The 14,274-nt window shown below is 54.3% G+C and overlaps 1 protein-coding gene across 2 annotated transcripts; it reads left to right on the forward strand.

Annotated features, from left to right (window-relative positions):
• Window positions 1-3,445: 3,445 nt before the first annotated feature.
• Window positions 3,446-13,312, forward strand: SERPINH1 (serpin family H member 1). Of its 2 annotated transcripts, XM_052652807.1 has the most exons (6): window positions 3,504-3,583; window positions 5,124-5,167; window positions 7,684-8,339; window positions 9,818-9,916; window positions 10,039-10,271; window positions 12,957-13,312. In XM_052652807.1, the coding sequence occupies exons 3-6, from the start codon at window positions 7,718-7,720 to the stop codon at window positions 13,257-13,259; spliced, it is 1,257 nt and encodes a 418-aa protein (XP_052508767.1). In that variant the 5' UTR covers window positions 3,504-3,583; window positions 5,124-5,167; window positions 7,684-7,717; the 3' UTR covers window positions 13,260-13,312. The 2 variants fall into 2 exon arrangements, with proteins under 2 accessions (XP_052508768.1, XP_052508767.1); XM_052652808.1 differs by lacking the exon at window positions 5,124-5,167 and having other exon boundaries at window positions 3,446-3,583.
• Window positions 13,313-14,274: the final 962 nt, after the last annotated feature.

Genomic DNA, 14,274 nt, shown 5'->3' on the forward strand with positions numbered 1-14,274 from the left:
GGGGACTCAGAGGGAGAAGAAATCTCTGCCCATCCAAAATCGCCAGTGACATTCAGGGACATTATAGGGTGATGACACAGATAATGCAGCAGAATGCCATAGAGGAAGCTTCTGACCCAGTCTGAGCTAAGGTAGAGTCTAATAAGACTGGGAGAGGGTCTCCAGTGCCCTCCCCCAAGCCTCAGCTTCCCTATTTGTATATGGAGGGCATTGGTCCTTTCTACTCTGACCTTCTAAGTTACTGGGCTTATCTAACAGCATGCACTTCAGTTTACCCTGCCCGCTAGGTGCGGTCCCTGAGAGTTGCAGCACTCAGCTTCCTCCCAGAGTTCTGGTGAGGCCTCGGAGAGCTAAGAGTTTAGAGGAAAGGTATAGAGCAAAGGTAATCTCTGTGGGATTCAGACATCTGGACCTGCTGGTAATCAAGGCAAACATCTCCTTTCTATTAGCTTTGATGAACCCTTAGCTGACTGGCCCGGCTTCCCTTATGGCTCAGCTGGTAAAGACCAAGTGAAGACCAAGTGAAGTCGCTCAGTCGTGTCTGACTCTTTGCAACCCCATGGACTGTAGCCTACTACGCTCCTCCATTCATGGGATTTTCCAGGCAAGAGCACTGGAGTGGATTGCCATTTCCTTCTCCAGAGGATTTTCCCAACCCAGGGATTGAACCCGGGTTTCCTGCATTGTAGGCACACATTTTACCATCTGAGCCATCCGCCTGCAATGTGGGGGACCTGGGTTTCATCCCTGGGTTGGGAAGATCCCCTGGAGAAGGGAAAGGCTACCCACTCCAGTATTCCGGCCTGGAGAATTCCATGGACTGTATAGTCCATGGGGTTGCAAAGAGTCATAAAGGCTGCTGGTGTTCACAGTCTGATTACAAGGACTGTGGGAAATCTTAGATCCCAAGAGCTTTAGCTTTAGAGCTTTCACTCTCAGGCTGCTTTGTGACTTTCACTTCACTAGCTGACTGGTCAGTTACCACCCGAGGTCCAAACTGAGGGTGGGATGGGGGGTGGGCTAGAGGGTGGACGGGCCTGGGACCCAGGTGGTTTCCTCAGTTTCCTCGAATAGCAAGGACTTATTTTTATTTTTTTGCAAGGACTTCTTAAAAGCAATACACAGACGAGGCAGGAGGAAGTACATGAAAACCAGGACAGCCAGGTCAAAGATATGGACACCACCCTGAGGCTAAGAGAGTTTGTCAATGATCAGACCTGTCCAAAGAAAAGGATACTGGGCTGCCTACGAGGGAGGTGAGCTCCCTGTTCTTGGAGGAGCCTGGGTGCTTGCCTTTTGGGGATTCTTGCCTTTTGGGGTTCAGAGAGGACTTCTGCCTGCGGCTGCAGACAAGAACTCATGACCTCTAAGATGCCTCGCAGTCCAGAGTCCTCAATATTTTTATTCTAAGATTCTTTGACTGTGAGTCTTTAAAAAATTTTATTTATTTGGCTGCATTGGGTCTTAGTTGCAGCACATGAGACCTTCACTGCATTGTGCACAATCTTTCATTGTGGCCCAAGGACTCTAGTTGTGGCGGGTGGGCTCAATAGTTGAGGCGAGGCATGTTGGATCTCAGTTCCCTGAACAGGGATCGAACCCTTGTTCCCTGCATCACAAGGAGGGTTCTTAACCACTGAACCACCAGGGAAGTCCCTGACTGAGATTCAACATTCTAAGATTCCTTAGATGAATTCAAAGATCCCACAGGAATATCATATTCTGTGCTGACCACCTTAAGATTCAAGTAATCTCTGATTCTTTGACTTTGATTTGAAGAGACTAAAGCTCTTGGGATCTAAGATTTGCCACAGTCCTTGTAATCAGATTGTGGACACCAGCAGCCTAGCAGCCTAAGACAGACTGAGAAATTAGTCACCACCACCACCTGGCTAGGGTGGCCAGAACAGGCCCTCCCCTCACCTCTGCTGCTAGGGACCCGAATGATTCATCTGTTGAGTGTGGGCCTAAGTTTACTCCCCAAGATCCAGAGATGCACCTGGAATAAGGATACTCAGCACAGTTTGTTGACTGACTGAATGAGTGAGTGAGTGAACTGTCTCTCTATTCTGTCCCTTCCTGTCCATACTGGGCCCATGGGGTTATCTATGATTTCCCTGTTAAAGATTTGGGGTGGGGATGTCCTAAATAATCTGCCTTCTCAAGTTCCCTACTAAGATATGCATACCCGCCTAACAGGGCTTCCCAGGTGGTGCTAGTGATAAAGAACCTGCCTGCCAAGTTAGGAGGCATAAGAGATGTGGGTTTGATCCCTGGGTTGGGAAGATCCCCTGGAGGAGGGCATTCTGTAGTATTCTTTCCTGGAGAATCCCCATGGACAGAGGAGCCTGGCAGGCTACAGTCCATGGGGTCACATAGAGTGGGACATGATTGAAGTGACTTAGCACGCACGCACAGACCCTCCTAAGAATATTCATCCCAAGGGCAGGGACTTTTTCCTGTTCTTGGCTTCGTCTTCTGCACCTGGAACAGAAATGAATACCCCAGCTTAGCTCAGAGCTCCAGAGGCTATCAGTTGTGGGAGGGTAGGCGAGAGGAGCTGATAGAGACCTGTGGGAGGGGACTCAGATAGGGAGGGGGTAGGGATGACCAAGGAGAGAGAGACAGAGACAGGCAAGGAAAGGAGGCAAGGAATGACATTTCACAAAGGAACTGAGGCCCAGAAAGGAAAGTAACTTCCTTAGGGTCACACAGCATATTACTTAAAGGTCAGCCCGGGTATTCTCCCCGTGCACCCTTTCAGCCCCAGCCAGACTGCCTGGTGTTCCCCAGGTGTCTCCAAAACCTTCCTGGGGTAAGGCCAGGTACAGGAACTGGCTGCCACTCTTCCTGTTAAGGTGGTCCCTGAGGTTGAGCTCCAAGGTGTTCAGGATAAACTGAAGATGGAGAAGGGTGCTGCCTCCCAACCTCTGACCACCTCCCCTGAGAGAAAGGAGAGGAGGGGGCTGGCAGGGGGGCCCAATTTCAGTTCGAGAATGGGGGAGTGGATCCTCCTGAAGGCAGATCCGCTGTCGGGATAGGGGAGCTGGAAGGTGTGAGATCAGGGATAAGCCGGCTTGTGCCAAGAGCCTTGGGATGTGGCGGCTCCTCTCCAGAGAGGAGGACCCTGAAGCCCTGTGTCTAAGCGGTCGGAACTCTCACTAGGGAGCCCCGTGTCCCCTTCATCTAAGCGGTCCGAACTCAAGAGTCTCAACTGAGTCGAAGGATGCCCGCCCCCTCCGCAGTCGTGCGGGCCCCGGGGCGCCCAGCACGGAGCTCCTGGGCGCTGCGATCGCGTCCGATAAGCAGGGCAGTAGGACCCAGGGGCCGGCTGACTGCCTGCAGAAGGAGGGGGCGGAAGCCGGGGTGGTTTGGGGGAGGTCTCTGGCTTTTTTTGGCGAGGCAGGGGCGCCCTCCGGAAGCTTTTCCAACTTTCCAGAAGTTTCTCGGGACGGGCGGGAGGTGGGGTGGGGGAACGCCATATATAGATCTGGAGCGCGGGGGCGCGGCGGAGAGTGGAATCCGTTCGCGGCTCCAGTGTGGCACTGTGACTGCAGTCCCGGCGCCAGCCCAGCCCGGCCAGGTGAGGGGCGGGGGTGGCCGGGGGGAGCGGCGGGGAGCAGGGGGAGTTTTTTAGGGGGACTCAAGGGAATGAGAGGGGAGAGCGGCCCGGGCGAGGGTTTAGGGGCCAACCAGAGCCACAGACTAAGCCCGCAGACTGGAGTCCCAGCACTTTTGGGGGCAGCTGGAGAGTTGGAGATGGAGACTAGATGGTGACGGCGGAGAGAGCCTGAGGGCCACCGCCGCGATGGAGCCGGGATGGGCAGTCGGGACACTCCCAGGGCCCGGAGAAAGTGCAGGGTTCCCCAGAAGTGTGGGGCAGCAGTGGTGGTGGCCAGGAGGGAACAGGCGGGCTGGGGGCCACGATGCTGAGGCTCCTCTCTCTGCAGGATCAAGGAGGGAGGATCCGGGTCTGCATTTCCTTCCCGCAAGAACAGGGAGGCCAGGCTGGCTTTGCATGTCCCTGTGCCTCCAGTTGTGGGTTGAGGCCCAAGGGCCAGTGGACCAGCCTCCTCACAGGCTTGATGGGGGGTATCTGAGCCTCCTGAGGAAGGGTAGTGGGGAGAGGAGGTGAAATAACCTTGACTTTTCCTGGAGCCTGTCTTGGCTTTCGGGGTCCCCACGGTTTGGGAGGAGTCACCCACCGCGACTCCATTTCTGATCAGCAGCCTGTATGCCTAGGTGATGGCAACTAAAAGAGGGACTTGGCTAGCACCAGTCTCCCCAACCTCCCTCCAAAAAGAGGCTGAGGAGGTGACCAGGTCTGCATCCCCCTAGAGAAGGGAGGACGGACAGGGATGGAGGGGGCTCCCTAGAATGCTTTTGGTCACCCGCTCTAATTCTGTCCGCCGCCACCTGGTTCCTGGAGTCACTGCAGCGTTAAGGTTACTTCAAAGGCCGGGGTTCCCTGCCCCCAGCTTAGGGACATTCCTGAGGTGACTGGAGTGGAGGGAGAAGAATGAAACCGGCTTCCAGCATGGCCAGAAAGCCTGGCCCCGCCTCTTCCAGGGTTTCCGGCTGGTCCCTCTGGTCTGCAGGGCCCGGATGGAGGCTGCAGGAAAATCTGGGGGCTTTGGTTCTCTGGAAGTCTCTGGCTGGGACCACACCCTCCTGCCCTCAGACAGTTCATCTGCCCATCCCCCCTTCCTGAGGCCTCCTGGTCCCCTCCTTTTGTCTCTGGGCACTGGGATTCCCAGCAGAAATGTTTTTTTAAAAAACTGGCTGTAACCGGACACTGAATCCAGCCCTCTGAAGGGGCTCTGTGGGAGCTTCTGGGAGGAGGGAGCCCTGTGCTAGGAAGCCCGACCCCCACTGATCCTTGACCCCCACTGATCCTTGACGATGGAGGTGGCTCCCTGCCCCTCTCTGGCCTCAGTTTCTCCTGCTATGCAGTGAAGTGGATGACGTCCGAGTTCCCCCAGATCTAGAGCTGGTTGTGTCTGCCTTCTGCCAGGGGCAGAATAGATGGGGGTCCCTTAGCGGGGCTGGGCCTTCCAGGCCTGTCCTCACCACCACCCAGTTCTGCCCTACCCCATCCTCCTCACTCTTTTGCTTTCTTTCAGAATGAAAAAGGCAGGCCTTGACCTCCCCCTGAGGCAGTTTCAAGGTACTTTAGACCTCCTCAAGTGTTTGAGACCCTTTCTGGTGCTCCCACCCCTCTGCCAATCTGCTTCCCTTTCATCTACTTAAAAAGCCTGGAATCCAGTCTCCTTCTGGCTAGCTGTGGGCACAGGCCTTGGTTCTGTGATTGTGTATTTTTCTTTGTGGGACCATAAATCATCTAACCTTGGCCTCAGGGCTGGGATTTCTCTGTGGCAACAGGGGCTGGGCTGTGGAAGGCTGGCTTGCTTGCAGTGACTTGCCTTCTTCCGTTCCTGACACTGGGTTAACAGCCCTTCACCCTCGCCGCACATCTCCCTGCAAAGTCTGATGTTGTGGTCTCGAAACTAGGGCCAGAAAGGCTCCGTGGCACCCCACGCCCTGGGACCTGAACCCAGGCCTCCGGCTTCCCAGGCTGGAAGCCCCCCTCTGCAGGCGGGTGGAGATAATTCAGTTTCCAGCCTGCCACGTCACCCGGAGCCGGCAGTAGGAACAGGAGCGCAGCTATGTGGCTGCCTGAGGAATCCCAAACTAGTCATTTGGAGCTTTCTTGAAAAGCCCCTCCCAGCCCTTTGAGGTTCTGGTTGGCTGGGGGTGGGGGCTGTCAAGATAGTGCCTGCCACGTGGCAGGACTGTGAACTGGGCTCCTAGATTATCTCTCCGGGGGATGCTGGTGACCTCTGCAGAGGTCCAAGCTCTGGCATCCGCTGTTTGGACTAAAGGCGGCCTTTGAATAGGATGACCATATGCCTGTTGTCCTGGCATAATAATTAGTAGTATTCCCACCGACTTGATGGACATGAGTTTGAGTGAACTCCGGGAGTTGGTGATGGACAGGGAGGCCTGGTGTGCTGCGGTTCATGGGGTCGCAAAGAATCAGACACGACTGAGCGACTGAACTGAACTGAACTGATTACCATTTTACTCTCTTAAGTGTCCAAGTGTCCTTGTTTGTACAATAATTATATAGGCCCTCTGCCTCTGAGGCTCTAGGCCTGGTGGGAGGAAGGTGACCTGGGCCCAGAGCTATTCTATAGGGTAAAACTATCTTACCTATGCAATCCCTACTTTAGGCTACAGTTCTCTTTGGTACCTTCTCCCAGGCAGTTGTGGGTCTTGGTGGCCTTCCCTCCTTCCCAAATACTGAGGGTCGTTCACCAGGATTCTGAGTTTCCCACCTTGAGGACCACGAGTTGGGATGTGCCAGCGCAGTGGGATCCCAGCTTCTACCACAGTTCCTTCCAGCCCTTTTCTTTGCCCTATCATCTCGTCTTCCTTTGTGCTGTCCGAAGGAGAGGCGGAAATGATCTCAAAGTGGGGCGAGTGTGGAAATAAGTCAATGTGGAGAGACTGTCCTAATGGGAGGCCCCAGAGAGGGGCGAGGGGCTTGTCATAGGGGACCCTGCGACAGCTGTGGTTTGAGGATGGCAGTCCTGAAGCCACAGTGTAGGTGGGCATGTGCGGCGATTTCTGCCAGATGGGAATGGGAGGGCAGAATGGAATCTGAGTGGCCCTTGCTTCCTGGGAGACTGAATACACAGCTGGCCACCAGCCTCTGGTGAATGGGAGCGGGTGTCAGTGTTCCTTTGAGCTGTAACGTGCCCTGTCCCTGAATATCCTTCCTCTCAGGAAACCTACCCCACCTCCTATCCCCCTCCTGCTTTTGTCCTGGGGATTTCCCATCTGCTCGAGGGGTGGTGGGCAGGCACGTCCTGCCAAGACAGAGGCCTGGGCATGGAGACCAAGACCCTTACAACTTGGAAAATGGGAGCCCGAGCCTGAGTGAGGGGTGGCCACACACACACTTGCACATTTTCAGACTCAAGGTCACCCTTTGGGGCAGCAGAGTAGAGCATCTGGGTTCTCTCTCATTTAATCAGTGAACCTACCGGTGACTCATTAACATCCCAGTGCAGAAGGGAAGGCATGGGGGAGGAACACTGCACCTCCACCCACATGGCATCCTCTGTCCAGGCCCCTGAGTTTCATGCAGACCCTCAGCTCGTCTCCCACTTTACCCCACCCACTGGAAAAGGGTCCCAGGGTTGTAAGAGATCTGAGCTAACCTTCAGCAAACTGAAGAGCCTGGGTTTGGCCAAGTGGCCCTGGTTTCTGTTCATTCAGGAATAGCTGAGGCCTGTTGCATGCTGGGCACAGGGGACTATAAAGGGGGGCCAGATGGGCTGTGTGTCCTGCCCTCCTGGAGGACACAGACTTCCAGGTCTGTGATGGAAACAATATGTAACAGACACATGAGGGTAAATGTTAAGTTCAGTGTAAGAAATAAATACGGCTGAGGGGGCTATTTGCTTGCTTTAGATGAGGAGTCAAAGAAGGCCTCTGAGATCTGGCAGATGGAGAGCCCCAGTTTGGGCAACCTGGAGTTAGGTCTGGGCTCCCCAGAGCTCTGGACTCTCCCACTCCCGTCTCCAGGGGACTCCGAGGCAGCCAGAAGGGTGGGGATGGGTGCAGGGGAAGAACAACTGGGGCTTCAGGAGTGCCCTCTCTCTGCCACCCTCATAGGTCCTCCTCGGTGCTCACAACCCACCTCCCAGCCATGCGTGCCCTCTTGCTCATCAGCACCATCTGCCTCCTGGCCAGGGCCCTGGCCGCTGAGGTGAAGAAACCCGCGGCTGCAGCAGCTCCGGGCACCGCAGAGAAGCTGAGCCCCAAGGCGGCCACGCTGGCTGAGCGCAGCGCCGGCCTGGCCTTCAGCCTATACCAGGCCATGGCCAAGGACCAGGCGGTGGAGAACATCCTGCTGTCACCCGTGGTGGTGGCCTCGTCCCTGGGGCTAGTGTCGCTGGGCGGCAAGGCGGCCACGGCGTCGCAGGCCAAGGCGGTGCTGAGCGCCGAGCAGCTGCGCGACGATGAGGTGCACGCGGGCCTGGGCGAGCTGCTGCGCTCGCTCAGCAACAGCACGGCGCGCAACGTCACCTGGAAGCTGGGCAGCCGCCTGTATGGGCCCAGCTCCGTGAGCTTCGCAGAGGACTTCGTGCGTAGCAGCAAACAGCACTACAATTGTGAGCACTCCAAGATCAACTTCCGCGACAAGCGGAGCGCCCTGCAGTCCATCAACGAGTGGGCGGCGCAGACCACCGACGGCAAGCTGCCCGAGGTCACCAAGGACGTGGAGCGCACCGATGGCGCGCTGCTAGTCAATGCCATGTTCTTCAAGCGTGAGTCCAGTGGGGCGGGGCAGGGTGGGGCGGGGTCTCCTCTCCCTGAGGCCCCGCCCCCGGCAAGTCCGATCAATCAGTATTTCTGTGCCAAGCACCAGTCCTCATTAACAGCAACCCGTGGACATGGAGGGAGGCAGTTATTGAACTCCTTATATATGACAAACTAGGTTTAGGGAGGTGTAGTGTCGTGTCTGGGGCTTCCCTGGTAGCCCAGCTGGTAAAGAATTTGCCTTCAATTCAGGAGACCTCTCTTGGATTACTGGGTCAGGAAGATCCCCTGGAGAAGGGATAGGCTACCCATTCCAGTATTCTTGGGCTTTTCTGGTGGTTCATATGGTAAAGAACAATGCGAGAGACCTGGATTCGATCCCTGGGTCAGGAAGATCCCCTGGAGGAGGGCATGGGAACCCACTCCAGTATTCCTGTCTGGAGAATCCTGGTGGACACAGGAGCCTGGCAGGCTACATTCCATGGGGTCGCAGAGTCAGACACGACTGAGCGACTCAGCATGGCACAGCACAGCGTTGTGTCTAAAGGAATGGGACACAGGTACAAGCCCAGCCGAAGGACTCCACAGGATGTGTTGCATCATATCAGAGTGCTGTTGATTGTCTTGGAATTAAGTTCAGTTATCATTTCTGCCTCAGTAATGAGCTGGCTCCACACCTGTGATCATGCCTAATGCTCAAAGCAACTTTGAGGGTAGGAGTTGTTACTCTATTTCATAGGTGATAAAACAGGCTGAGCTAGGAGGAGAGAACCCAGACTCATGTCCAAGTGCACCTTGAATTGAAGATTTGATTCGGGCTTAATGTGTACTTCTGAGTACCTATATGGATAGCACTGTTGCTCTTACAGGCTGCTATGAGGATGAGGTGCCCCTGTTTGACAAATGAGGGGACCAAGATAGGAGCGGTGAAAGGTTTTGCAGCCAGTTGGTGACTGAGACTGAATTTGAACATGGGTCTGGATGTGACTTTGGTCAGGACTCAGGCCACTGTCACAAATGCAAGGTTTTGGGGGTCATGTTTTTTGGTCACAGGGACAGGGCTTGCAGACAAGAATTAAAGGCAATCTTGGGGCACAAACCTCAGCTGGCAGGGGCTGTGGGGAGTTCAGCTCAGCACGTGTTGCCCAAATGCCTGGCAGGGGTCAGGGCAGAGGCGGACATGGCAGTGGCTGGACTGAGGGTCCTCCATTTGGAGATATTTCCTGTCATGTGGAAACTGCCAGGCCCTGACTATGTGTAGAGAGCCCTGTCTTCAGGCAGCATGTCCCCATTCCGAAAGCAGGAGCATGTACTCGAGGGGACTGGGTGCTCAGCGAGGAGGTGGGCTGCAGCTGAACCTCAAAGACTGGAACGAAGGCCTGTGGCAGGGGTGAATCATCCGGGATGCTCAGTTGGGAGAATGTGTTTACAGAGTAAGGGGAGCAGCGCGTCTGTTTCTGATCTTGTGCTCTACTTCCTGCTACAGCGCACTGGGACGAGAGATTCCACCACAAGATGGTGGACAACCGAGGCTTCATGGTGACCCGTTCCTATACCGTGGGTGTCACCATGATGCACCGGACAGGTAGGTGCCTTGCAGAGTAGGGTGGGCCGGGCGGGTGGGCAATGTGAGGGCCCGAGGGTGCTGAGGGCCTGGCCCGCCCTCGCCCCACAGCGTGCCCAGTACCCTTTCGGCTTTTCTCCCAGGTCTCTACAACTACTATGACGACGAGAAGGAGAAGCTGCAGATGGTGGAGATGCCGCTGGCGCACAAGCTGTCCAGCCTCATCATCATCATGCCCCACCACGTGGAGCCCCTTGAGCGCCTGGAAAAGCTGCTGACCAAAGAGCAGCTGAAGGTCTGGATGGGCAAGATGCAGAAGAAGGCTGTGGCCATCTCCCTGCCCAAGGGAGTCGTGGAGGTGACCCACGACCTGCAGGTGAGGGAAGGCCCAACTCGGGCCTGCAGGGCTTAGAGTTGGGCAGGGGGGTGGTCTGTCATCAGCTCAGCGGGTCTGTCCTGAGCCCCTCTGGGTGTCCAGGCAGTACTGGGCTGTGCTGAGGGAGGGGAGCATGGGTCCCTGCCTTTGGGAAGATGGTGACAACATCAATACTTAAGTATAATTGAGCACCTGCTGTGTGCCAGGCACACTTCCTAAGCACTCTGCATGTATTAAATTCTTAATCCTCAACACCATATTAGGCAGGACTATCAGCCTTATCTTACAGATGAGGAAACTGAGGCTCAGAAAAGTTGAATAACTTATCCAGAGTCATACAGTCACTAACTCAGACATTTAGCACCAAGCCATGTCCTTAATCTTACGCTGTGCTGCCTCTCAGCACAAGGTGTAGGCATACCTCATTTTATCGTGCTTTTCTTTATTGCAGTTTTTTTTTTTTTTTTTTTTACTAATTTTTGAAGATTTATGGCAACTCTACATCAAGCAAGTCTGGCTCCACTTTTCCAACAGCGTTGGCTCATTTCATGTCTCTGGGTCCCATTTTGGTAATTCTCTCAATATTTCAAGCCTTCCACCAGCAAAAGATTACAGCTCCCTAAAGACTCAGATGATGGTTAGCCTTTTTAGCAATAAAATATTTTTAATTAAGGTACATACGTTGTTTTAAGGGATAATGCTGTTGCAGACTTGATAGACTATAGTGCAAACATAACGTTTATATGCATCGGGAAAGCAAAAAATTTGTGTGACTCACTTAATGCAATATTCACTTCATTGTGGTGGTCTGGAACCAAACCCGCAATGTCTCTAGGGTATGCCTCCACTATTCAAGCTGGAGGATTGTTCCCCATGCACTAGTAAGACTAATAATAGCTTTCAGCTCTGAGTCACTTGGTTGGAAACTTAACCAACCTGCTAAGCATCGTTTCCCCCTCATGACCACCCTGGGTGGTGGGCAGCAGCTCAGAGAGAAGCAGTGACTTGCTCAGGTTACCCTGGATAGTAAGTGCTGGGGCTGCAGTTCTCAGGTGGAGACTCAGGGTGGCCTTTTTGTCAATCGGGAGAGAGTTTTTTTTTTTCTCTGTTCAAAAAGGAAAACTTTCATCTCATTCCTCCCTTAGGTTCCAGAAACGGTTCTGTAGGCGATCCCTTGCCTGCAGAATTGATTCAGACTTGCTGCTGAGGGAGTGTGGAGGAGAAAGCTTAAGATGAGATGGGGCTTAGACTCCAAGCTGGAGACTGGTAGAACTTGTGTGGTCTGTGCGGTAGACAGCATGAGGTTTCCAGAGAGAAGCCACACCCGTCTCCCTCCTGGGCTTGTTCTGACACTCCCCCAGCCCGTTCTGCAGTTGCCATCACCTGACTCGTCTTCTTTCTCCCGTGTTTTCCTGGCACCCTGGGTGGACACACTGTCTACCACCCTACAGTAGATTGAGGTGGAAAATTCCAAGTGGTAATTTGTGCAAAGTCATGGGGACCGGAATAGCTGGGCCTCGAATGCCTCTCTCGGGACACCTGGACTCTCAGGCCCCTAGGTATCAGGCCGGTTTGGCCATGCTGGGGAGGTGCACTGTCCTCCAGAAGCTGGGCCCTGAGGGCAGCTGTTCACTCAGCCGACAGTTCTTTACCACCGCCTCTTCTGCACTGAGAGCAGGGTGAGCCCCAAACATGGGCCCTGCCTTGAGGGAGCACTGAACCAGGTGGGAGAGACGACAGGACCACACACTGATAGAGCGAGGTCAGGGCTGCGTGGCTCCAGTCTTGTGGGGCTGGGAAGGCTCCCCAGAAGACGTGGTGTCTAAAGGGCCTTACAGAGACAGGGTAGACACAAAGATGCTATTGAGGAGGCAGTTTCAGGGAAGCTGTTGCATGGAGAGCAGAGTGGTACATGCTAGGGGGTGAAACTGTGATGCAAGCACAGTTCCTAGGAAAGAGCTTGTCCTTGGCTTCCAGGGGCTGTGCAGAGCCTTGGAAAGAGAGAGAGAAGAGAGAGAGAAAGAGAGTGTGTGTGTGTGTGTGTGTGTTTTAACTTTTGAGATACTATGGAAATACATTAACTATATTAAAAATAGATTAAGGAACCCTCATGTATCCATCACTCAACATCAACTATCACACCCATCAGATTATCTTGAAGCAAATCCCAGCCTTCATATCACTCTGGAAAGATTTTAAGCCCCAGAGTGATGTGGTCAGAGCTGTCCTTAGGTCAGTCTTTCTCGAACATGAGTGTGTCAAGAATTACCTGGAGCGTTGGTTACGAAGGGTTCCTGGTCTACCTACAGACACTGTGATTCAGAGGCTCTGGGCTGGAGCAGAAAACGTGCATTTCATATAAGCCCCCAGGGAAGGCCGATGCTGGCTGTCTACTACTCATACCACAGGTCAAGACTGCTCAGCGGGTCCAGGCATATATTCTGCCTTTTCCCCCTGAGTCTTGGTTTCTTCATCTGTGAAGTGGTGATTGGAAGCTCTTGCAGGGCTCTCATGAATTAGGAAAGTGGTTTGCAGTTTCCACACCATGTCTGGCACACAGAAGGTGGCCAGGGAATGGTGACTTCTGCTCAGAGAAGAGGAGAGACAGTGGGTGGTGTGGGTGGAGGGTAAGGGGCTAGGAACTTTGCCTACCATGGTTTCACCATCATCCACCTGGTTCTACAGAAACACTTGGCTGGGCTGGGTCTGACCGAGGCCATCGACAAGAACAAGGCAGACCTGTCTCGCATGTCGGGCAAGAAGGACCTGTACCTGGCCAGCGTGTTTCACGCCACTGCCTTCGAGTGGGACACGGACGGCAATCCCTTCGACCAGGACATCTACGGGCGTGAGGAGCTGCGCAGCCCCAAGCTCTTCTACGCCGACCACCCCTTCATTTTCCTGGTTCGAGACACCCAGAGTGGCTCTCTGCTGTTCATCGGGCGCCTAGTCCGGCCCAAGGGTGACAAGATGCGAGACGAGTTGTAGGGCCCCAGGGTGGGTGTGGGATGGCAGGGGGCAGAGGGAGGCTCCTGAGACACATGGGTGCTACGGGGGTGGGGGAGCTGAGGTACCGACCTTGGATAGTCTGTGGGGTGGGGGGTGGGAAAACAGGGCTTCCTGTGTGTCTGAGCAGCCCTTCCCGGCCTGGATTCACTCAGCTTGGACACGGTCCCCCAGGTGTCATGATGCTGAGCCGAGACCCCGTGTCCCATGGGTGCTGGGCGGCAGTCGTCGAGCCCCGCTCTCAGTCCTGGGATCCAGCCTGCCTCAATCAGTGTTCATATTTATAGCCCAGTGCTTTCTCATCTGTGAGATGGAATCGAGCTGGGGGTTCAGCCAAGCCCTCATGGAATGGGGGCCCTCTTCCTGACATGACCACCACCTCAGCCCCCTCCCAATCTTCTCCCAACTTCCCTCATCTATAAAACTAGGTGCTGCAGCCCCTGGGACAGGTACTCCTACAGTGAGTCTGACCCCAGAGAGGGGGTTAAGAAATAGCTCATGGAGGGGGGTGGGTTTGGGCAGACTCCGGTCAGGCATCATGGGGATGAACATTGTTTTTTTCCTTTTATAGATTTTCAAAAATGGGGAGGAAAGTGGGGAAATGAGCCTTTGTTGCTGTCAAACCAAGAACTTATTTGTACAATTTTTTTTTTCAATAAAACTTTTCCAGTGAAATTTTGTTGGATCATGGAAGGTGACTGGATCGGAGGTTACCATGTCATTCTTCCCTGGGGACAAGGGCTCCTTCTGTTAAGCCCTGTTTGCTGCTAATAGTCCTTGTCAGGCCCCCAAATCCTGGCAGATAACGAGATAATACTGTGTGGCAGGCCCACTGTGTGCTGACTCTGGGAATTGTGGCTCTGGCTGCCCTGGAGAGGTGGAGGCTGCAGGGCCAGAATGACAGCGCTGGTCCTGGAGCCCAGGGCTTTGCTGTCCTGCTGCCTTCAGGATCCCAGTCTTCAGCCCCGAGGCCTTCCTTTCCATCTGACCTCATCCA

The sequence above is a fragment of the Budorcas taxicolor genome, chromosome 15 (assembly GCF_023091745.1).
Source record: "Budorcas taxicolor isolate Tak-1 chromosome 15, Takin1.1, whole genome shotgun sequence".
Taxonomy (NCBI): Eukaryota; Metazoa; Chordata; class Mammalia; order Artiodactyla; family Bovidae; genus Budorcas; species Budorcas taxicolor.